This window comes from Thermobia domestica, chromosome 3 (assembly GCF_964235325.1).
Source record: "Thermobia domestica chromosome 3, izTheDome1.hap1.1, whole genome shotgun sequence".
Classification (NCBI taxonomy): domain Eukaryota; kingdom Metazoa; phylum Arthropoda; class Insecta; order Zygentoma; family Lepismatidae; genus Thermobia; species Thermobia domestica.
Genome location: NC_137456.1, coordinates 137150686 through 137175986, shown reverse-complemented (window position 1 = coordinate 137175986; position 25301 = coordinate 137150686). Strand labels below are relative to the sequence as shown.

The following is a 25301-nucleotide window of genomic DNA, read 5'->3' as shown; positions in this document are numbered from 1 at the left end:
GAATCCGTACATTGCCTGACAGATGGGCGAAAGTGGAGGCTAGCGATGGACAATATTTTTCTTAAGGTATTTACTGTATGTATTTTGTGTTTGTACTACAGCTTCAATGTGTGCGTACCAACCGCACGAATTAATTCCTAGATCAAATACATAATAAACTACAAGTATAAAATTACTATTAGTAATTTAATTAAGTATTATTTGAAGTGTAACGTTATTTTGAAATCTTTATACTCTTATTCTAATATGTTATTTGTACCTTTTCTGCACCTGACGATCCTTAGAGAGCTAGAACGTTAGCTATTAATGGACACAAGGAATCTGTACATTAGTAAGTTTTGACTGTAATAATATAGCTACTGTAAATAATTTTTTTCTAATATCATACAGATATGTATTCATCATATCTAAATGCTACAAGCTAACAAAAATATTTTACATCAAGGATGCCAACACTGAAAAGAAAGTTAAAAAAAGACGACTTTTAACGGTTGGTGGATCTGCGCGCCATCTAGTAATCGAGTTTAATACCACGTGGTTAGCTGGTTGGTAAAGGTAGGCGAAAAAGAGAGAGTGTATAGAGACAAGAGCAAACGTTGAAGCAAGCAATTGTAAGCCGACCTGACCTTGTTTTAAAATCCTCTTCCTGGCCAATTAGCCCTAACGCGGTTTTCTCAAGACCGTCTCTGAAATTTAAGTGTTCTGCTGTTGCCTGCTTGCTCACGGATAAAAAAAGGAAATAAAACCAAAAAAAGCGTATATAAAAAGCGTTAAGAGTAAAGAAAACAAACAGTGGAAAGCAAGAGAGTTTAAAATTCCTGAGGAAACAAGAAGATGAAGAAGAGGAAAACTAGGTGAAAAGTTTACTTGTGTCTTAAGTTTGGCGAAAGAAAAACACGCAACGTTTTTCTCAATGGTTAGGTATGTTTGAACCACTGTAACTAACTTGATCAAAACAAACCTCTCTTTTCATCCTTTACTTTTTTTAAATTTCCCTTTTCGTTCGTATACACGGGCTGTTGCAGGGTTGCTGTTCTCTAAATGTATGAGACTTGTCGAAATGTAATTTGTGATAGAGAAACTGATTTTACTCTCCTTCATCATATAATTAAATTTTTCACTTATCTAACGTTAAAGGAAAAATTTACTTTAAAAATTTAATTTCATTTAAGTTTATTTTACTATGTATTAGAAATAGTTTGTTAGTCACGATTAAGAATATATGTTAGTCACTATAGGAATATATGTTAGTTACTATTAGAAATATGTTAGTCACAATTAGGAATATATGTTACTTATCATTAGTAATATATGTTAGTCACTAGTAGTGATATCGTGGGTTTTCTCGGGGTTCTCCCGTTTCCTCCCACTTTCTTCATTCCACCATTTCACTCATCTCTCATAATCACCGTCTCCTTTAGCCTAACCGGCATATCCGTGGGACGTAAAACTTAAAGATTTCATTTTTTTACTATTAGTAATATATATTAGTCACGATTAGGAATATATTTTAGTCACGATTACGAACATATGTTGGACACGATTACGAATATATATTAGCTACGATTAGGAATATATGTTAGTACGATTAGAAATATACGTTAGCCACAATTAGGAATTATATTTACCACAATTAGGAACGTAATTATTATCTAGTAGCGAAAAAATAATTTAAAAGATTATTTTGATTTTCTTATTTTGATACTGATAGATATCTTTATTTCTATACTTATGTCAAATTGTTTGTCATATTCCTGTATAAGGCTTGCACCCATACATAATTATAAGCAATTAGCAGCAATAATCAAAAAGCTTATTACAAACTAGAAGTTACTTATAATGTGACTGGAAAGAGGATTATAAAAAAAGAGGGGTCTTGATATCAAATTTGTTGTAGAGGCCTACAGTATTAAACGTATCTACTGCATACTCTACTGCAGAGTTTCCCAACCTTTTTCAACTTGCGGCACATTGCGGGGCTAACTTGAATTCTCGCGGCACACTCATAGATATTATTATTATTATTATATGCAAATATAAAATCCCATTGTATTTTTTTGGTGATTACTAATCTCCTTCTCACAAAGATGAAAGCTCGATCACGGGTTTTCCCATATGCTAATTCATTATGCTTATTTTGTTTTATCTAATTTTAAAATAGAAAACAATTGCAGTGAAATATAGGACTCGGTGTTTTTTTTTACGCTTTGTTTTCCGAAAACTGTATCCAACCTTTCACTAAGAACGAAGATCACTAAATAACGAATGAACAAACAAATGTCCTGTACTTTTAACTTTGCTGTTTTTACCAAAACCGGTGCATATTATTGCAACCGCACAGCTTGCGATGCGTCGAAATCAAAACACACCTGTTGAACAAAGTGTTGTTCTGTCATTCACGTGCGAATGAGTGTTCTACGAACGTTCACTTGACGCGTACCGTACAGGTGCTTCCATTTCTCGGTGTTAGCATGGCTCTCAATTGAAGCGTAACATAGCAGCTAACCGTGGAAATGTGTACGAGCCGAAATACTGTCTGCTACACAGTAATAGATATAGAATAATATATTACAATTACAGTAATTTTTTCCATGGTAGAAATTCATAGTAATGTGAAATACAAAAATACACATTTTTTTTCTGTCTTGCAATTTGCTTGCTATAGGATTAATAATTTTGTTTCGATTTCCTCGCGGCACACCAGCGGTTCATTGGCGGCACACCAGTGTGCCGCGGCACACCGGTTGGGAAACGCTGCTCTACTGCATATTTCCTTAGTACGTACAACAGGATTTCCGCAACCCAAATGTCAGGAAAGCTAGTTTGGTTGTATAACAGCGCAGGCGCTTAGCATAATACGAAAAATTGTATATATATCGTACTTTGCCTGATCCATTCACAAGAAAAGAAGAAAATTCAATCTGATATTGCATCTTATTAAATTCATTATCATATTTATAGATTTAACACTTTTACGTGATTTATTACCATGGTTCTCGTGATAACTTGAAAGGTCAACCATTGGTTTTATTACACAAAAAGAATTTTAATTTTTCTCAACGTGTACTATTCTATAAATCATGCACTGCAGATAATTTGAAGTTTGTTACATATATCAAAATTATTTCGAAAATGATATTGAAAAAAAAAATAGGATTACATTTTAAGTATATTAAGAAAACGAAGACGATCAGGGAGAATGACTCTTTATTTTTTCGATTCTTCTACAGATATTCCAAGTCGGTACGTGACTGCGTTACGTCCCACAAGTGCCTATGGTTATCCACAGGCCTTCCAAATGAATGTTATGCATTCTGTACAAAAATCTAATGACCTTTACGCCTTATTTTCTTGATTGGAGTTAATTATCTCTTAATTGAAGCTGTTCCCCATTTTGCCTGATAAACATTAAAATTTTATACTCTCGAAATTCAAACTAGGGTGTGTGTTCATGAAAACCACGAATGATAAACATTTATCCAAATTGAAGAAATGTGAAAACGTTTTTGTATATTTTATTCACTTATTTCCTGTTTTTTATGTGTTACTTATACGGTATAATCCATAATTGTATCTAGCACAATGTGTGAGTTATCAATAATTAGGAAACATTGAAATCTTTTACCAGTGTTACATAGAACAAAACTACTAAAATCGTTAAGATAAAAGTATATCTCAAATATGATATCAAGAAAACATGCACAGTGCGGTAATTAGGAAGCGAGACTTTGTGAAAAATAAATGAGGAAATTTATCTTAATTTATTCAAAATAAGAACCTCTTTGCCATTCACAGCTTTGCATGTCCATGATTTGGACTGTAATGGTGCTCAAAGGCCTAGTCACTGTTTTCTCCCTCACTATAAGAGCAATTCTTCAGTAGTGTTTTCAATTTGAACAAAAGATAATCACAGGGAAACCTGTCTAACGAGTATGCCGTAATCTACAAATATTGTCTGCGGCCAAATATTAACAAATAATCACTGCATTATGTGTTAAAAGCTGATATACTCTTTCCAGTGTCTACCCCTTAGTTAAAGAATAGGGCACAATACGTGCACACATCTTTCATATCTAAAGATCCCCCATTATGATTTGATGAATAGGCCCTCTTATTCGTCCCCACGAGGTCTGATACTTCAGTAATTTTTCAAAATGATATCCCGAACTTTGACAACTATTTCAGTCATTCTGGCAGACCTGTTTCGTCCCGAATGTTTTTCATCTGCCTGCTAGCACTGATCCTGTTTTGTCACTGAAAAAATACAGCAAGGGAAAGGGACTTGTGTCCACAAACCTCTTTTAACATCTAAAACATTTTCGCTTGAGATTTATCTGAGCACACACAGAACTCAATATTCACTCCTTGTTTCAATGTTGTTTATAATGTGTCGAGGTACCACAACATCAGTCTACATTTAGCTGCGTCGTACACCATACTGCTGATTTCCATAACTGGAAGTTTTTGCACGTGTTCCCAATGTCACAGGTAAGATTCACCATTATGATAAACTTCCGTGACAAAACTTGCCAGCAAAAAAGCCTCGTTTCATTGGTTGGTCTGATTTGAGTTTATTTTCCCATTTAGCACCGAGACTCTTTGAGACATAGACTTTAGCTTAATGAGGGAAGGAAACATATGAGCTGATCGTATGAAACGTGGTCGTAAACCATATTTAGTTTACAAAGGTCATATCTCCAACAATTGTAATGCTACATCGGGAGTACCGCAAGGATCAAACCTTGGAGCTTTATTAGTTCTCATCACTATCAATGACATAACTAAGCACATCAATAAATCGCATACTTTAATCTTTGCAGACGTAATTTCCGTATGAAACAATATAGGCGGTCAGTATCTCACATACACAAATGGACGTATGTAACATATAGCTGACGGATGTAACATACGTATATGTATGTAATATACGGAAGACTGTTAACTGTCACTCATCCTACAACGGCATGATGTAACGTCTAAGGGCAATGTGTATGTAGCATATGGATAACGTATACTCCGTACTGATTTTTGTAATAAGAAAAAGGATTCCGTCAGAAATGAACTGGCTAGGGCCGCTTGGCCACAATCGCGGCCTAGGCCCTCTCAGAAGAAAATTAATGAAAACAATAAAGAAAGAAAGAGAAAGAGAGAAAAGCTAAAGCAGAAAAAAAGCTAAATAATTTGGTAGATCACTGGTTATTATGCTGCTAACACGCACCCTTCCATCAGTAAGTAAACTTTGTCAACTTAACATAGGACCCTTTTGTTACTGGATTTTTTGCTATACCTATCTTTCACCATGATCTTTTATTATTGGAAACTGTGATTTAGTTTGTGCCTTGGCCTTGGGCCCTTCTTTCAATATATTGGGCAGTTGGGACCATTCTTTCATTATATTGAATATTTGGGGCCCTTTTTACATTATGTTGCGCAGTTCGAGCCCTGGGCCCTTTTTCATTATGTTGGGCAATCTTTCATTATATTGGACAGTTAGAGCCGTTCTTTCATTACATTGAGCAGTTGAAATCCTGTGTCCTTTTTCATTATGTTGGGCCGTTGGGGCCCTTTCATCGTTGAAGACTGTGACCTTGTTTGTAGCTGGGTCCATATTTAACCACAGAGTGATTGGTCCTTTATGGATGTTAACGCATCTTGCAGGACTATATTTGATAACTCAAAAATGGAAAACAGAATATTTTTAGCAATGTATTTACTTTTGCATACTCCAAATATCAAGTACATTTAGGACAGAAAAAACATGCTTCGTTCTTGGAATTATCTGCTGAAGCTTATGCTACAGTGTAGGCATTTCGCCAGCATAAATACCATAATTCTGCCCAGGCTTGGAAGAAATTGTTCTATCACAATCATGTCCAGTAGGCGATAATGTCAATAAAGTACGATAATGCCAATAGGCGATAAAGCCATTGAAAATAAAGGTGTAGGTAATTACTACAGTAAACCTAAAATAACGTGATTGCTAATTAAATTAGAAGACAGTGCACGACGTTTTATAAAGTAGGGTCTGCTCAGAATAGACGTAGCCCTGCAGTGAGCAATGCCTCTTCCTTAGCGGCTGTTATTATTTTTGCGGCTACTGTATGAGCTTGATTCACGTTACGCCACGGAAGTGTTTTGATGATGTGGTGCCGGAAAAAACATCCAAGGTACATCAGTAGCACCTGTAGAACTTTATACAGAAAAAAACAATCACGAGAACTTCCTGGAATTGGTTTTATTAGTGGCTGAATATGATGCTGTACTGAAAGAGCATGTTAAGGAAGCTAGGTATATCGCTTAGTGAACAGCGAAAGTAATTGCAACAAAGTCGTGAAAATCTGAAAGGGCAGGGAAGAGGATCGCAAATGACTTTTCTATCAAAAATGTTTATAAGTAAACTAATCTGTATTATTGGACAGTTATTAGAGAAGAAAATAGTGGAATCCATCAAGAAAGCGACATTTTCAGCATAATGGTTGATTCTATCAAAGATGTTTCAATTAGTGCTCAATCAACTGGCTATAGTAATTTGCTAAGTTATAAACGGTAAAGTATTTGAGAGGTTGTTAGCAGTTGTCGTAAACAGTGCCACTGCAGGACAAGGAACTTATAATGAAATCAAAAGAGTACTTTTTGCTAACAATGTTTTGATGTCTGATATTGTAGGCTGCTCTTCTGATTGATCTGCTAACTTGAGTGGATGCTATAAAAGAGTTAAAGCATTACTGGAGAAGGATAATCCTGTAATCATTTACACCCATTGCATGGCTCATGCTCTTAATTTGGAATGACAAATTCGACTGAGCAGATCCCTGAACCTGCAAACTTATATGGTGTGGTTGAAACCAGTGCCGTGTTCTGTCTGAATACTACAAAAGAAAGAATGTTTGGAAGAAAATGATTGATGCAAGCCACGAGAGACATGACGGAATACGAAAACCTCAAAAAGTTGGTACAACACGATGGTGGAGCAAAAACAAGGCACTGAATGCGATAATCGACACTAACGAGTTCCGTTACGAAATAGGAAGCCAAGTTGAAGACGACTGTCGTGTTCATTCTATAGTAAAAAGTTATTATTAGTTGTTTAATATTTCAATTTCAGTAAGCTGTCCTGTTCATTTCACAGTAAAACGTTATTGACTATTATTTGCTAAGTGTTTCAGCTACTGTATGGCAATACAATAATAATTATAAAATATTCTCTCCAGAGTTTGTTTCTGGAAATCCTGTACTTAGCTGTTTAATTAATAGAGCGGGTTTTTATGCAAGCGTTCGTTGCTTGCGATTTCTATGTGTAGACAACAGAAGGTTGCGTTACACGTAGAACCGTACTTAAACAATTTTCTCAATTGGCTATTCAGCCATTCGTGAGCAAAGAATGCAACGGACGCTAGCATGAAAATCCACCTTTGTGATATTAAATTTCTAATGACCAATGATAAATCATAGCTTGCAAAAACTACCAAGTAACAACGAATTTACAACCGCATAACGCGATGGCTCGTCGCAGATGTTCATTGTATACTATTTTAGAAATTGGTGTTATACTCTGAGGGCCCTCCTTCGTAATCGCAGCCTAGGCCCTAATATACCCAGTCCGCCCCTGGATTACGTATATTTGTAGAATATATCGTAGTTCGGATAAGGGAATTTTCTCAGTGTATATGTTTTGATTTCCATACTTCAGTAGCACTTAAAAGGAGATATCCGTAAATTACAGCACCCATATGGTTTTACTGTATAATGCATGCGTTATATTTTGAATTATTATCATTTCACGCACTATAACTACTTCAATGCACAAAGTAAAATATTTTCATTGGGATCACACAGGAACTACAACTGGTACTCTTATGTCCCAGATATGACACGTTCAGTGCACAAGGGAATAAAATCCATTTTGGACGTATTTCATCTTTAAGATCTCTATCTGAAGCTCTTTTCAGAGCTTAAAAGATTCATCTCTAAATACTGTAAATAAGACATATAATGTAAAAAAATGGGTTAACTTTTCTATGTACTTGAGTATATTGCACAAACTTTATGTATATACAATAATTAGACTGTATTTCTGTGTACGCTGAATCTCCATATAGTAAATATGTGCGCATCTGTACAACTTAATCCGTCCCTGTATGTAGCTGTATTATCCGAAAAAACATAGCTGTATTATCCGAAAAAACAGACTTCATATGAATATCAATCTTATAAACATATCCCTCATTATTCCTCCAAGTGTGACATTAATACAGTGTGACATTAAAATAATATTAACAACTACAGTTCCATTTTTTGTGTTAAAAGAAAAAAAATTAAGGTTAAATATTGCGTGTAGATGACATGTTATACATTACAAAACACTTCCCCCCGCCTACTTCGAATGTTTTTTCTCTTTGAATAATCTACCCTTCTGAATTTTTTCTAAGAAAGAAATAACAAGAACGCTGATCTTCTCTAGAACAATCATGATGCATATTATTATTATTATTATTATTATTATTATTATTATTATTATTATTATTATTATTATTATTATTATTATTATTATCTTTTTTTCAGATCCAAATCTTCGGTTTTAATTCTCAACTATATTCCAATTTCACAGAAGCTATTCACAAAGCTCAAGGAATAGTCGCCATATCATTATTACTACAGGTAGGTTTGATAACGCATGCTTTAATTATTTTCTGTTTAGTTATATCATGTTAATTAAAGCTTTTCTATCACCTAAGAGTCAAATTCCAGACATTGTGTAATGCCATGCTGAAAAAAACATAAGAGAAAGTCAATAAATAAAGGTGAATTTACATTTTTACGAACACATGCACGTAATAATTGTATGTGTAGCTACAGGGCCGTGCCGCGGGGGAAGGGAAGAGCGGGGCGACGGCCCTGGGCACCGGAGTAAAGGGGCCAAAAATTCGGGAGAAAAAAGGAAAAAAGATAGGAAAAATTGCTTGGAATATATGTATGGGGGCGGCGTCGTGTACTCTCGCCCCGGACACTGATTTTCCACGGCACGGCCCTGTGTAGTTATTCATACTTATGTTAGCAAGACAAGGGATTTTTTGTATGTTGGTAAGCAGTCTTTTGAAACCTGTATTTGAAATGACACATTAACTCTGAGAGTGGACATTGGCATATATTTCCTTTCGTGGCCTCTATTTCCTGAATGTATCATACGATTTACTACTCAAAAATTTCCGAGTATCTTAATATTGGGTTAGACCATAAGTTTTGGCGTTGTTTTTCACTTTCGAACTTTTCCTATCTAGTGAAGATAACGCCTTATGGTACAGTGGGAACATTCAGTTATCTCTGTCAATTCGCTTGTCCTTTCGCGTGGATCTTTATTAAGTTGATTCAGTCGTTCCTTATCGAACTGAATGGAGCATCCGGTGCGATGCATGCCTTTGAGGTCGAAATAATTGCCGTATTTGAATCGCTTAAATCAAATTTGACCTGTCCTAAGAGGCATCGTTTCTTCGCCATGAACTTCACAAATCTCTCGAGCAACTTGTGAGACTTTATCACCTTGATTAAATGCAAAAAAAAAAAAAAAAAGTGTCGAAAATGCTCTTTGTTGTCGACTTGACACTTCATTTTAATGACCTGAAAAGAACAAAATGTATATAAGCATGAAAGAACTAAACATACTATTGTGTAGAGCACATAACTCTCTACCGAATAACATAAAACAGTTGCGAAACATTTTATTTTTCACGCAAAAGTTTCAATACAAGAACCAATAGAACTTATGGACCAACCCAATATTTAGTATCAAAAAATTTCGAATATTTTAATAGTTCCGCCCAAGCCAGTAACAACACAAAATTCCGCTACTAATTAATTGCCTTCTGGTGTGTATTGCAACTGACAGTCCACCAGAACTGTGGAAGTTTCTGGAGGATGCCAAACATTTGGCTCAAATGTCATCATGCACAACTCTGGAAACAAACGCGAAAGTGATCCTTAAGGACAAGAAGGTAGACAATAAATGATTATTCTAATCAACAGTGACGATTTCTCTGTAACTTTGGGGGGGAAGCATTCATAAAAAAACACATACAACAATACAGATAACAATAAAAATTACATATAAAAATACATATTCATAAAAATACATCGGGGTCCACATGAGCTTTTGGGGGGCCCGGGCACCTTTGAGCCTCCCAGGATCGACACCCTTGATTGTAACAAGGTTGAACTGTCACACTGGGGAAAGGGGGGGGGGTCAACAAATTCTAGCGAATGAACTGAACAAGAAACAAATTGCAGCTGCAGTCTTTTTTTCTTTTTCTTTTTTTCTTCTTTTTTAGTTGTGAGGGATTTCCTGTAAATAACTCTTTCTAGTCCCCCACACAACCTACTCGCCCGACTTTCACTCTTATGATTTCTCCTTTTCCCTAATATCAAATTTCATTTTAAAATGCTGTTTTCAATAGATCGGAAAGGGCCAAGTGGAATCAGAGCAATTGTTATTGAACACTAGGTGATTTATAACATGTAAAATTTCTAAAATCATTGGAGACAAAAATATGGTTGTTTGTTTGGCGGCGACGGTGCAAATTGAGATTTAAGATAAGTTTCTATTTTTATGGGAAAGTTCTTGGAAAGTTTGAATAGCATCTTGTATGTCATGGTTGAAGATACGGGATGAACATGATGAACATTTCTGATGAATCTTCTCCATAAAGCCCTGTTTGGGAATTCTTTCCCTGTCATTTTTTTTTCTTGAAGCCATTTTGAACTACATCCATCCACTTCTTATTTGGCCTCTCTCTACCTTTCACTTCCATTGCCATCACTGTTTTTTTTGACCATTTAGTCGTTTGTTCCCATTAGATGGTCATACTACTGAAATGTTCTCTCTCAGATCTTCTTAGACACCTCTGCAATCTTGGCTGTTTCCCTTACTTTCTCATTCATTTATTTGTTTCTTCTTCTTTCTCACACATCCAGTGCAGTCTTCTCATTTCGGTAACATTCATTTTTCTCCTTGTGCTTTCTTTATTTTGTAATGTTTCTGCTCCCTATATCATTGCTGACCTGTAAACCATTCCTTTATTCTTTACTAGATTCTGCGGTCACACATAATGCTACATGCTTCCTTTCTATTTCTCCATCTCGTTTGTATTCTGTGTATTCCTTCCACGTCCAACTCACCAATTTTGGTAGCAGATAAGATTAAATATTTAATTTTTCATTTCATTCAATTGTTCTTTTTGTAGCCTTACTTCCCCCTTTCCTTCCCCGCAGAACTCGAGATATTCCGATTTTCTTTCTATCGATCTAATTTTCAGTCCTCTATCTTCCAAAGACTTCTCTCTATTTTCCTTTTATCTTCTTCTCCATTTGTGTTGCATAATACAATTTAGTCGGCAAACACCATACACCTGGGGGGTTCTCAACACTCACATCTTGAGTTAATATCCATGACAATGTTGAAGACGAACGGATGTTGACTCCTGGTATGATCCGACACTAACAAAGTTTTAGAATACTAATCCCACACTAGTTATTACTTCGGTTGTAGCTCCGGTGTACATATCTAGGATTACCCTGACGTATTTCTCTTAAACTGCTTTCTTCTTAGACATCTTCGTACTCCTTGACGTTGTACTTTCTGGTATACCTTTGCCAAATCAATAAAGATAATATGTAATCCTTTCTATTTTGTCCGATACTTTTACATAGTTTATCTCAGTGTAAAAATTACGTTCGTTCCACTCTTTCCTGGCATAAATCTAAGTTGTTCTCCTATTGATGTTTTCTTCCCTAATTGCTCAATTTTCCCTCAAATTGTTTACCGTATGTGCCACTAATTTGATTTATCCGTAGTTTCCACAGTCCTGCACATTTACATTCTTCCTAAAATAGATGCAATAAAGCTACCTCTCTATTCCTTGCCATTTATCTTGTGTGAAAGATTGTGAAAGAACAAGGAAAATACGTTCCCTCTGATACCTTGATTGAATACAACTAGGTACGTATAAGCGTTTGATTTGATGCATCATCCATTTGAAGGACGTAGTAGGCCAACCAATATATGAATTTGAATGTTTTGATGTGAGACATAAGTCATAACAGTATTTCCACAACGAAAACAATGGGTGCCGTGATCGACTGAAAGTACAAGTCAAACTGGCCCAAGGTGTAGCGTGACAGCGAACAATTTAACCGGAAACCCCCATTCTGCCAGTATCTTCAGTCAGTTTTTTGTGGTACTGACCTAATACGTTAACGGCTAATGTATGAGTTCGAACTCGGGATAACGCTGCAACAGCAACCTAAACATTTATCATGCGAAAGGGAAAAGTGTAGTGAGCTGCATTTCTGCAACGCGTTGGTTCCAGAAGTTCCGTATAGATTGTAAATATGTCGAGTATCAGACCTAGGATACTCGTAATATATTCCGAGGTCATACGACACGCCATTCCGGAAAATCCATTCATTAACACAAGAGGATTATCAAATTAGCTTTGCAACCGTCCCAATTCACTATAGTGCGTCACCTTTACGAACTCGGGAAAACCATCAGAAGCTAACTCATTATGACACGTGAGCGACAACTACAGGATAATTCGCGAGATATGCGCTTTCTTAAACGGATTGTCACATGCGACAGAAAGTGAATACTTTTCCCAGATCCGAATGTGCAGAAACAGTGGTTAAGCAAGGACCAACTTCCAGAACCGGTCCTCAAAGAGCGTCTTTTCGAGCATGAAGTGATGCTCTATGTGTGGAGAAACAATAAAGAAGTAATTCATTCGAAGTTCGTTTCTAACGGTCATATCATCAATACCAACCTTTATTTTGAACAGTTGGAAGGGATATATACCAAAAATGTTCTGCATTAATGAACCGAGAGCGCGCTCTGCTGCAACAGATAACAAAGAAACTACACTCACATCGAAACATGCAATCCAAGAAATCAAAAACTTGATATCATTGGACTGATGTCAAGCCCGGCAAATAGTGCTGACTTTGCCCCTTCTAATTACTACGTGTTTCAGTCCATGGTGCACTTCCTGAAACCACGATGTTTACCAATCAGCAGGAGGTAGAAAAAGCAGTGATTGACTTGTTTGCTTTAAATGACAAGACGTGGTATCGACGGTGAACTGAAAAATTGCAGGAAGATGGCTGCAGGCAGTCCACAACGAGGAACTATGTATTCTTTGAATGTTAACCTGCTTTCTTTGTAATTTAACAAATACCAGAATGTTGCAAGACTTATGACTCAATCTGTAATTCCAAGAGCGTATAGAATTTCTGCATGTCTTTGTTGGTAACCGTAGGAATAGAAATGTAAAAAAAGTTAAGTAAGAAATGAAACAATTCATTTTTATTTATACTTTTGCGTTTTTTAGATTGCTTTTTACCTTTTGTGTGACTGAACCAATGACACCAGAGACTATACCAGACTATATGCCAGAGATGACTATATACAGAGACTAATAATGAACTACAATATATTGAACGCGAAAGCATTCACATGCGTTATAATGGGAACTGCAAATGCATATTCTAAACAGCGACCTGGATATTTATTAAGAGATTAAGTTACTGTAACGTATCTTCATATTAAAAGGAACACATAATTTAATCATACAATACATACTATAATGTTTAATCCCAATAATTCCAAAACATTTTCCTAGTGTCACCTAGATATTAATTATTTCAACAAATTTCTTCTTTGCCTAACCATATCATCTATTGATTTGACTTTTGAATTTGGCATCCCTTTCAGCAGCGAGGATATATGAGCTGTGGATCTACAGGTTAACGTGGGATCCAAATCACATAAGCTCCTACCGAGAATTGAATCCATATCATCTATTGTTGGCACGTTCATTCTACGTACCTTTCTGCAACATTCCAGTTCACCATCTTGACCTTCTAACACTTTGCTTATGATTCGTGACTGACGCTACTTATCACATATATTTCCATTCTATAAGAGAATTTCCATTTAAATGGTACAAGTTTCATTTATGATGAAACTTGAATCCAAAATTGTCATTGACAATTCTATTCATGGATAAATAGATTTTCAAAAGCACCGAAGTATAGTAATATCTTATTAATACAAAATTAATACTCTAACCAGGCCACACCCAGAAACTTTTGTTGAGGGAGAGCCCAAGCTTTAGAGTCGTCCAATACTACAAGTCACTTTGTATTTAACGGGTGTTATTCTGCAATTGAAAAGACAGTAAGTAATATTGTAAAATACTTCCACCTATATTTTCGGAGAAAAATGATATACCTAGATTGTTTTTATAAGAGAAAGAGTACGGATGAAGTGAAAGATCAAATTTTCATGCTGCATCAATCATTTCCCTGTTAAACAAGTGTAGTTTTATTGAAAAAAAATTGAATAAATGTGTGTTAAGTTAGAAAGTTTTAGGGGGAAGTCCGACCCAGTGGACCTTCCTCCGTGGTGCGCCACTGTTAAAATACTATCTCTCAAACGTGTAATTAAGGTACGTTCCATCTCAACCATTACAATATTTTTCAGTATCTTTTATTCTCTCGTTGTGGTTTCATAATGTTTCCATTTATCATAAAAACTACATTTATTTTCGCTGTTTTCGTTGTATTCTTCAAACTTTTATCACTAAATTGTAATTGGTGCTCGTATGTTACCAGAAATTTTTTTCCGTACTTTGGTTCGGCACAGGAGGAAAGTTAAATTAAATCCCTAAATTTTACATGCATTACTTATGCCCTTTAGGCTAAAGGAGACAAATTATTAATGAAGATGAATGTCTATGAAAGAGTTGGTGGAATGAAACGAGTAGTTCTCTAGGGAACCCACAAATAGGATTTTGTCTATCACAAGCAAATAATGTTCACCACAATATTTGTAGTTAGCTTTGCATCTAACTAAAGATCAGATATCCTTTCTCTGATCGAGATAGAATGTAGAACTTAAATTGTATAATGTATCCATAGCCTTTTCCCTGCAAACTTATTAACTGACATTTGCACGACAAAATACGTCCGAACTATAGTATTCGTCATTAAAATTTTCTGAAAATATCTTCTGGAAGAGGTGTGTATTGAATCAAACATCGAAAGGTTAGGTTTGGGTTTAAAATAGATGATACATATGTGTTTTAGGTGAAAAAAAAAACTCCAACGTAACTAAATATCTAGAGATAGTTTCACGAAGAGCTAAACAAACAAGTGTATCCTAGTTCTATTATTTAATGAACGAAATATGAAATTCTTGTGGTATAAAAATATATTCATGATAAGTAAAGGTAGACCTTCGAAACTAGAGGGATGCAGTGAAAAAGCGATGAAACAGGAGAGAGAGAGAGAGAGAAAGAGGGTGGGTGGGGAGAGGGTCAAACATAAACTTCCATAATGTGAGGTAAAGCGAGTTTCTTGGACTTTTGAAAAACTTGGTCAACTGGTTAGAGAAATGAAAACGACCCCCTTCTTGTCGTTTCGGGGCAACCAACCATCTTACAGGCAACTGTTGGGATTGAGGTGGAGCGGAATAAAGCTAGGGAACGAAGTAGAGAGGAGAAAAAAATAAAGTTAAAAAGAAAACCCCCAATGGAGTGAGTGAGAAAGAGGGAGAGAAAGCGAAAAAAACGAGTTTAGGAAAAGAGGGAAAAAAACGCTAATCGATAATTCTGCGGTGTGACTTATACGACAGACTTTTTCTCAATGTGAAACCAGAAGTCTAATACGTGGGGAGATAACTAAAAACGCAAACTGTCATAGATATATAACAAAAGCCGTAATTAATATTTGGCACTAATTTGAAATTATAACTAATATCATTTATCTATATATTAAAATGCTAGGTTTATATGGTTGTCTCCAAGGAAAAGTTTATATGTTTGTCTCCAATCCTTTCAACAATGAGATCTTGAAAACCACAAGTGCTACAAACGCTGGTTGTTTCAAATTTTGTGTAGATTGTCCAGTTCTAATTGAATATTTTTAAAAAACGTTTCCGTTATTTATTTATTTTATATTGTTTAAAGATACACTGGAAGTGTTGAAATTTTAAAAAAGTAAAGCACCATATCCTATGAGTTATACCTTTCAATACAACATAGTTGTACACATGAATTGTATATCTCTCAGGCGTTTGTTTCATAGACATTTATATGATAATGAAAAACGAAGGATACCATTTCTCCAGGCTAAGATGAATCTTTATTGTTTGGAGTGTTTTGCCCAAAGAACACCATATACCACTGACATTATAATTATTTGTGTATGTAATGTATTTGCTTATCACAAGCTTTAGGCAAGAAGAAAGAGAACACTGATTATATATGAATTAGGAACTCCAATCGGAAGTAGGCTCAATCTTGCAAACAGAACGAGATATTGAAAAAATAGTAGGAACAAATCTCTCCTTTAAGGTAGCCCTTGCCGAATTTTATCAAGACGTCTTTCACGTCAGACTTCTATGTCTGTAAAGGGACATGTATATATGTTGTGTGGAATGGCAAGGAGATTCATGCTCATATGTGAATGATGCGCTGTGTATAGAGCGCAGGTTCAGCTGGTTGCTTTGTTGAAAGTACCGGTAATGAAAATAAAAGAAACTATACGGATAGGTTGTCATATTAATTTGCATAATATTATTAAGTCATTATAGCGGTAGTCGAAATGTTTCTTGTGTTTAGTTAAAACTACACTATATTCTAAATTATTATTATTATTATTATTATTATTATTATTATTATTATTATTATTATTATTATTATTATTATTATTATTATTATTATTATTATTATTATTATTATAAACAAAATAGAAGTTTCACAGAAAAAGCTTTACAAGTATGTATATTCTAACTTACTTTTATATCAATATTACTATGACCATGTGCAATTATTAGAGGGCCTTAACTTAGATATTTTGTCACGAAAAAGAGCAAGCAAGCATCAAAATTTGTACACTCAATATTAGAATACAAATTATGAAGTCATTACATAGTTAATAACATCTCATTCGGAATACCAACTTACGGAATAATGTAAACGAACCCCCTACTGCCTTATTTAGTATTTTTTATTTAAGGCATGGCTTCTCAACGTGTGGTACGCGACCTGCTACGATGGTAACTATGCCACTGGAAAAGGTTTGGAACCCCTCATTTAAGGGAAAATATAATTCTGAGCAGCGAAATCGTATCAATTTATATTTTTTTTCATATCGGCAATACTTTCGTACATATACGCGTGGCATACATGTCAGCAGCCAGATTTTTACACATATCTAAATAAAACAAGTGAATTTCATCTTACAGTGTAAAACTACGTTAAACTTCCAAACTATGCGAATTTTACACTGAAATTTCGAGTAGTACGTCTATAGTTACTGGTTTCAGTAGAGTAATAAGATCAAAGATTGAAGCTGTATCTCAGACACTACATCCATATCATAAAACCATTTCTTGCTAACCCTTACGGCTACTGTTTGTGTTCTATCGTGATAAATGTTGAAACAAAAATCGTTAATTTCAACCATTTCCGATTTAAATTGGGACTTAGAGAGGAGATAGAATCAATTGTTGGGAAGCGGAAGGCTTGCAAAAATCCACCTCTCGATATATTTCACAATTTTTGTTCTACGAAAATCAGTATTGAAACTAGAAGTATTTGTAAATTCAATCACTTCCAGTTTTGGTATACTATTGCAGGTTGTGATGATATGATAACATGCTCTTGAAATGCTGTAATGGTTGGAAGAAAACCGTTTGTTGGTACTTTATTACCATTTCCGTCTATGATGATAAATATTGGAACTATAAGTACATAATTTGATGATGATAAATATTGAAGCCATACCTACTTAATCTGAGCTACTTTGTATTTGAACAGAAGTTTAACGAAAAAGGGTGAACCTATTATTGTCAAACTGGATCGATTGCAAAAACATCGCATTTCGATATCTCTTATCCCCGTAATATTTATTCTGTTTTTGGTCTACAGAATAAATATTAAAACCGGCCGTAGTGATAAATTTGAACCAGTTCTAATTTTAATAGAGTGTTGGGTTTGATTATATACTCTCTTGAGACACTGAACTGATTACAGAAAAGCGTTTGTCGTTATTTATTGTTCTATGGCGATAAACGTTGAAACCGGAAATTTTTAACTTCGACCACTTCGTCTTTAAATAGAAGGTTGACGGAAAAGATAGAATCTATTCTTGGCACGTTGAATCGATTGCAAAAAAACACATCTCGATGTCTCTTACTACTTTTGGTCTATGAACATCAGTATTGAAACCTGACATAGTAGTATGTTTGAACCAGTTCCGGTTTCGATAGAGCGATGCAGATCATCGTGATATTTTCTCCTAAGACCCGGAATCGTTTGCAGAAAACTATTTGTCGCTTTCCATTACCATTTTTCTTCTATCATAAGTGTTGAAACTGGAAATAGTTAATTTGAACCACTTCCGGTTTAAACATATGGTTAAGGAGGGAGACGGAAGCTATTCTTTGGAAGCTGAATCAATTGCAAAAACAACATTTTCATATTTGATACCACTTTTGCTCAACCAGTATTGAAAGCTGAAGTTGTAATTAATTTCAACCACTTCGTGTTCTTGTAGAGTGTTGCTAATAGCCATGTTGTCTTGTAATGCTGACTCGTTTCGCAGAAAATCGCTTCTCACTATTTCTCTTACAGTTTTTGTTCTATATCAGTAAATGTTGAAATCAGAAATGATTAGGCGCCGCTGTGGCTCAGCGGTAGAGCGTTGGGGTCCCGGGTTCGATCCCAGCCCCCGCCAAGTGAACTTTGTGGTGGACAAACACCGTGTGCGTGGGTTTTCTTGGGGTTCTCCCGTTTCCTCTCACTTTCTTCATTCCACCATTTCATTCATTACTCATCATCACCGTCTCCTTTAGCCTAACCGGCATAAGCGTGGGACGTAAAACTCAAAGATTTCATTTCATTTTTACCAGAAATGATTAATTTGAAACATTTCCAGTTTGAGTAGAGCTCTAAAGGAGAAGATGGAATCTATTTTGGGGAGAAATGAATCGATTGTAAAAGCCGTTTCTTGATATGTATTAACGTTTTTGCTCTACGGAAATTAGTATTGGAACCGGAAGTAATAGTAAATATGAAGTACTTCCGATTTTGATAGTATATTGTGGATAGTCATGTTATGTTGTCTTAAGACGCTGAATCGTTTGCGACAAACAGCTTCTCGTTATCTGTTACCATTTTTGTTCTATAGTGATAAACGTTAAAAGAGGAAATGTCTAATTTAAACAACTTCTGGTTTGAATAGAGAATTAACGGAGGAGATAGAATCTATTCTTTGGACGCTGAGTCGATTGCAATAAATCGATTCTCGATACCTTTGACCGTTTTTGCTCTGATACCTGTCGACAGACTGTCAAACGGACGGTCCAACACTTATGCATAGCATTGTTCGGAAGTCTAAAAAAAGAGATAATAATTCACGCATGAGAAATTACTTTCAAATATGTCATATAATTCAACATGAAGTCATCTATCAATCAATTTATATATATATATATATATATATATATATATATATATATATATATATATATATATATATATATATATATATATATATATATATATATATATAATCAGAGCCGGATCCAGGATTCTCTGAAGGGGGTGCACCAATAACTACCAGTACATTTGAATTAAATTTGAGTTTTTTAAATGCCTTTAGGTATCTGTGATGTGAATGAGCAATTCCTTTGGAAATGCTTTCTGCTCTCGATGAATTCTTTACCTTCAACCTTCAGAAAATCGACTTAAACTATTGATTTTGCAAAACTCACTGCTAGCTTCTCACTTTAGGTAGAATATATTTGTAACGAAGGGGGGTGCACGTGCACCTTTGGACCACCCTAAATCCGGCCCTGCACACTTTCACAATATTATGGTCTTACTGTTAGACATAATTCTGGAGTATATCTTATTGTCGTCTCTAGTGTTATAATGGAAACCTTTATGATGCACAATTCCTGATGCTGTATACTTCAGTGTCACTCTCATCTTAACGGATGGGTGATTATTCTACAGCCAGTTTTTAGGTTTGTAAAGAAAATCTGGTTTTCTCGAAAACTACACATGAGAATTCTCATTATCTTATACCATTAAGACAGTTTAATAAGATATAACGATCGATACACATGTCATATTTGTACAAAATTATTCACTTTAAATGTTAATGATAATATTGTTGAATATATAACAGAATTTGACAAATATTGATTTGAAAGTTGCCACTTGTATTCAACTCTATTCATAGTCTCTTGTGTTTGTTTAATCAGTTTTCATACTTTCAGAAAAAAAGTCTTCCTCTTATGTTTGTTCTTCTAACCGCAACAGATGGCAGTCTGAAAAGTTTTTGAAAGTTTTGTCATTTATTGAAAAGTTCTTTCATCTTCGTTCATTAAAATTCTATCGTCTCATTTCTTCGCTTCCTTCTTTCGTCTGTCTTAATAAAAACTTTCTAATTTCAATTCTTTGCGCTCAATATTATTCTTTTCGAATTTGTAAATAGCTAATTCTTTTTTCTTCAATTCTTCGATATTACAATTATACTGCACTTACTTATTGCTTTCGAGTAACGATAGGAGACACAAAGTTAGGGAAGGTGTAAAAATTAAAAAAAAAAATGAAAATTCTAATTCCATATCGCATCGGATTAACAACTTTGATGCTTTTACATGACAAAAAAGTGACTACTTCAATCTCTGTCTGTTTGTCTGTCTATTCGTCCCAATTATTTATGCCTTTCGCCTACAGGCCATATTATTCAATATCTGGACTAAATTTTAAACTGAAACTTTTTAATAACATTTTTCCAGGGTACAGTTTTTCAGTTTCTCTTTCTAATCCCAAAATAAGGGGAGTTCACTGGAGTGAAAATCAAAATTTTCTTCTTCCACGAAAACTGCTCTACTGGTTTTATTTATATTCCATTAACAATCCTATAATGCGGAAAAAGTTTTTTTTTTTTTTTTTAAGAAAAATCCAGAAGAGAGGCAGTTTATTCTTAATATTAGTTCTTTCTGGACAAGTTTCTCAGAAACGATTTGTAAGATTTTTTCACACTTCAGAAATAAATATTATATATTACTACCAGAATACCTAATCTTCGCACGGAAAAATTCATTTCATTTTGGACATAAAGGAGTGAATTTTACGGCATCGGAAGTGTTACTGTTGGTCTCAGCGACCCTGCCAACTATGGATTTGACAGTAATATTGGTCATTCTTGATTGATCATTTTTATATATCTCCTCCACCCCCTCTCCAAGTTGCGGGACTGAATTTGGATTTAAAAGGCATTGGAAGTGTGACTTTTCATCTCAGTGACCCCGAAAACTATGGATTCGACACTAATATCGGTCATTTTCGATCATTTTAAGTATTTCCCTCTCCCCCTCCATTAAGTCATACTGTCAAAGTGAAATGATTTAAAAAATCCCAAGCTTGAACCTCATATATGTTGAAAATTTGATCGAGATCGATCTCGTGGTTCAAGAGTTATTAAGTTTTATTTATTTTTATATATCTTTCCCCTCCGTCTCCCCAATGTTGCACTGAAAGTGAAATGATAAAAACCATCCCAGACTCAAACCTTATCAACGTTGGAAATTTGTTCTAGATCTGTGAGGTGGTTCAAAAGATATGAAGTCACAAACGTACTCACTTTGATTCTTATATATATAGATTAATAACTCCATAATATGATGTATGTAAAATCTGTGGGAAAATCCACAAGAGATAGTTTACTCAAGAGGTATGTTTTTTCGACAATCTTCTCAAATAGGATGTTCATGTTCTTCTTCATATCTCATAAATAAATATTTTAATTACAACTCTATAATTTAGCAAAAGCCTTTGCTCCTGGAAAATCCTCAAAGGAAAGTTTATTCTTCAGAGTGAGGTGTTCTGCTAGATTTTCTCAAAAGCATTTCACACGATTTTGTAACATTTCGTCCAACACCTAGACTATAAGAGGTCTGGGCCTACAGCGAAACGTGCTATTAGAATCACATGAAATCCAACTGGGAATCGATCAAGAGTTTCCAGCGTCAGAGGCTCGTACAGTAACCATATAACTGAGAACAAGTTCTCCCATGCAATTTTCTACATATTTCATTCATATATTCATATTTAATGAATTATATTCCTTCAACAATTCTACAATTTTCCGTAGCTCATTTCCAAGGAAACAATCCACAGGAGTAGTTTGCTCTTACAAGTAAACGTTCTCATCTAAGAAAACCACGTAAAAGGGTTTACTTTGGTTTGGTTTTCGATAATCCAATTGTATTTGTATTTCAAAGTATGAAAGTTTGTTTAGAGAGTTATATGTGCAAACAGATACTCGTTGTATAGTTAGTCCTGCTCTGTTTGAAATGATTACGTATTGAATTTCTCATTTTGCCATTTGTAATCTAGGAGGAGAGGGGATATGAAAATATGTGGTGTGGACATAGTATATGAAAATGTAATCCTTTATTTGTGTCAGAAACATTGTGTCATGCTGAACTTTTGCACTTGTACTTGGAAATAATGTGCAGAGTTACTTTAGCTACTGGAAAACGTTAAGAGCACATCAGCGTTGTAAGCACTTAACAGGTTGCATGAAACAATAGAACAGATTCATAAGGATTAGAACCTACCCAACCAAGAGGAAAATGGCATCAATCACGTCTCATTTGATTGAAACTCTGTTATTGACAATACGTTATACAGGTAACATAAACGTTATACGTAAACCTCATAGTTTAACGTTGTTCTGTGGAAGATTATTTTCGTGTGACTCAGGCAAATGAATCATGATTTCAGATATTCCGAGTAGGTGAATGAAACAAACGTCACTGTGATGAGAAGGAAATAATTTGTGATTATTTGCAGTTGGGCTTAATGTAGACAAAAGGAAATCCATGACGTCAGATACACATCGTAATTCGTTTCACAACCTATGGATACTAATCATTAATAAAATACATACATTGCAGAAGAAGCAAACTATTTTTACTTGTTGTTCTTGAGGGATTTCTATCTCCTTGCTGACTAATTTCAACCCCAAACAACAAGGACTAACTGTAAAACCTCAAAGACAATGGACACCATATTTCACTATATATTTCTTACGAATGTTACCTTGAAACATAATTCTTAATAGGTAGGGTGTATTACCCTGTTATACAGGAATTCGATTCCAACCAACAGACCTAACTGGAATCCTAATCGACGACACACCATGTTTCATAAATTCTGGAAAAGACATATTTGAATATATTATTATTAAGATGAGGTGAATTCATCCTTTTCTCCCTCTAACTGATTGTAATCCAAGAGATGTTAAAGAAAAGTTTTAAAAAAAGCACGTCATGTTATCTGAAAATCGGGAATTTTGGAAAAGTGAACGTTAATTGTTCTTGTTTTTCATGATATACAGTAAATTCATATTTACCTCCGTCTCATTTCTACGACAAACAATACGGATAAGTCCTAAGTATTAAACAAAACAGGCCCTAAGTTTCATAGAAATCAGAGATATTTACAAATTTTGTCATGGAACATAACATTTACTTTTAGCAAGGGGTTGAATTTTGCCTTCACCCTTCAGCACTTTCAACATCTAGCAATGTTTAATCCAACCATGCCTTTGCTGCTGAGTGGTATCATTGAAAAGCAACAGCTTCCATACGAAAGCCTACAAGATATCTCACGCCACGCTTTATCAAAATATAATATTATGGAAACACATACATTCTTTATGTTTCTAGTTTCAAGCTTCTTTCCTTCTTCTCTTTGGCCAATTGCAAGTTTAAACGATACTAGTATGCACTAAGTCCCAAACAATGCATAAAACTCGTATGTTTGATAAAACTCGTAGAATCTTGTTATGTAATGTATTGTGGAATATTTTAAATTGATAAAATTCACTTCCTCATATTTGACCGATTTCTGTCCCAAGCAGTTACAATGATTGGCTGACTTAAATGTATGTCCTGTTGCACTAACATTAAATATGTTTTACAAAATTGATTGTGATAATCTTTTCGTTTCTTATCGTATTATTTGTATGAAGAAATTTCAAAACTGGGACTGATTTTATTCTTTCTTTTACTGTTATCGATAATCGATTTCAACTCCAGGCATTGAGACGGAAATTTTCTAAACAAAATACAGAGAAATTAGAGATGAAGTAGATGGATTGGTTTGGATATTTATCATTCTAATAAACAAACGTCGGAAATGAGAAAAATGTAATTGCATTATATTATTTGAACCTTCAATATTAACAAATAAAATTCAGCAATTAAAAGTTAAATGATGAACCATGAAATGTGCTTTCCAAAGGCGTACAAATCTTCCACTTTACTCCAAAATTCCGAGTGAAGTGGATTGTGATGGTAGTGATGTAAAGTATAAGGAAAATAACTTGCTCAAGCGTATAATAATCCTCTTTATTGTCAGCTCAAGGCGTCCTTTCATGAATTATGAAAACTAAATCTTTCCTGCTAACCCTGTAAAAGTATTGATAATTATGTTTTTGTCACTACTTTTTGCAACAGTATACCCAGCGTGACTGTACGTCATGTGGCATCAGTAGAAATCCTCTTGATGGCTAATAATGTAACCGAACTTTAGGAGCACCCTCAAGTTACGAAACTCATTTCGAATAATGGTTATGATTTACTGTTTTGTGAAAGAGAAGGATTGGACAGATCAGAACAACAGAACAAATGGGACAGACTAAGTGTCTTATTTCAATGTCTTCACGTCTACATTGAATTCTTCCATGCAGTCATTACTACACTCCATTCGTCACATCTTTTGCGCAAATAATTATTCCTTTCACAGCATTACACATATCTTCCGGTAAAAACCTTTTAAACCCATTTCTTTCTTCATACGTTGTTTGGACATACAAAAACAAAATCGATAAACAATCGTCAGAAATGTTTCACTTCATAAACACCATCTTATACTTTTAATGTTAAAAAGAATAATCCAATTTACATCACAAGTCCTCACTTTACATCCATAGAACGAAAATAAAAGCCACTGTGCATAGCCTCATACTGAATTTATATTATGAATATATTTATGAAACACGGTCAGTATCGGGGGGCGCGGTGGCTCAGTGGTAGAGCGTTCATCTCCGGTGCTTGGGGCCCCTGGTTCGATCCCAGCTCGTGCCGTGTGGGCTTTGCGGTGGACAAACACCGTGCTCGTGGGTTTTCTCAGGGTTCTCCCGTTTCCTCCCACTTTCTTCAT

At 34.9% G+C, this 25301-nt stretch overlaps 1 protein-coding gene across 1 annotated transcript in view; it reads left to right on the top strand.

Moving 5' to 3' along the window:
• The window catches only part of CARPB (Carbonic anhydrase-related protein B), a 1124142-nt gene that overhangs the window by 864862 nt on the left and 233979 nt on the right, over positions 1-25301 (top strand). The window contains exon 5 of the mRNA XM_081751751.1: positions 8563-8658. Coding sequence (XP_081607877.1) covers positions 8563-8658 — 96 coding nt within the window. The remainder of the gene's footprint in view (positions 1-8562; positions 8659-25301) is intronic.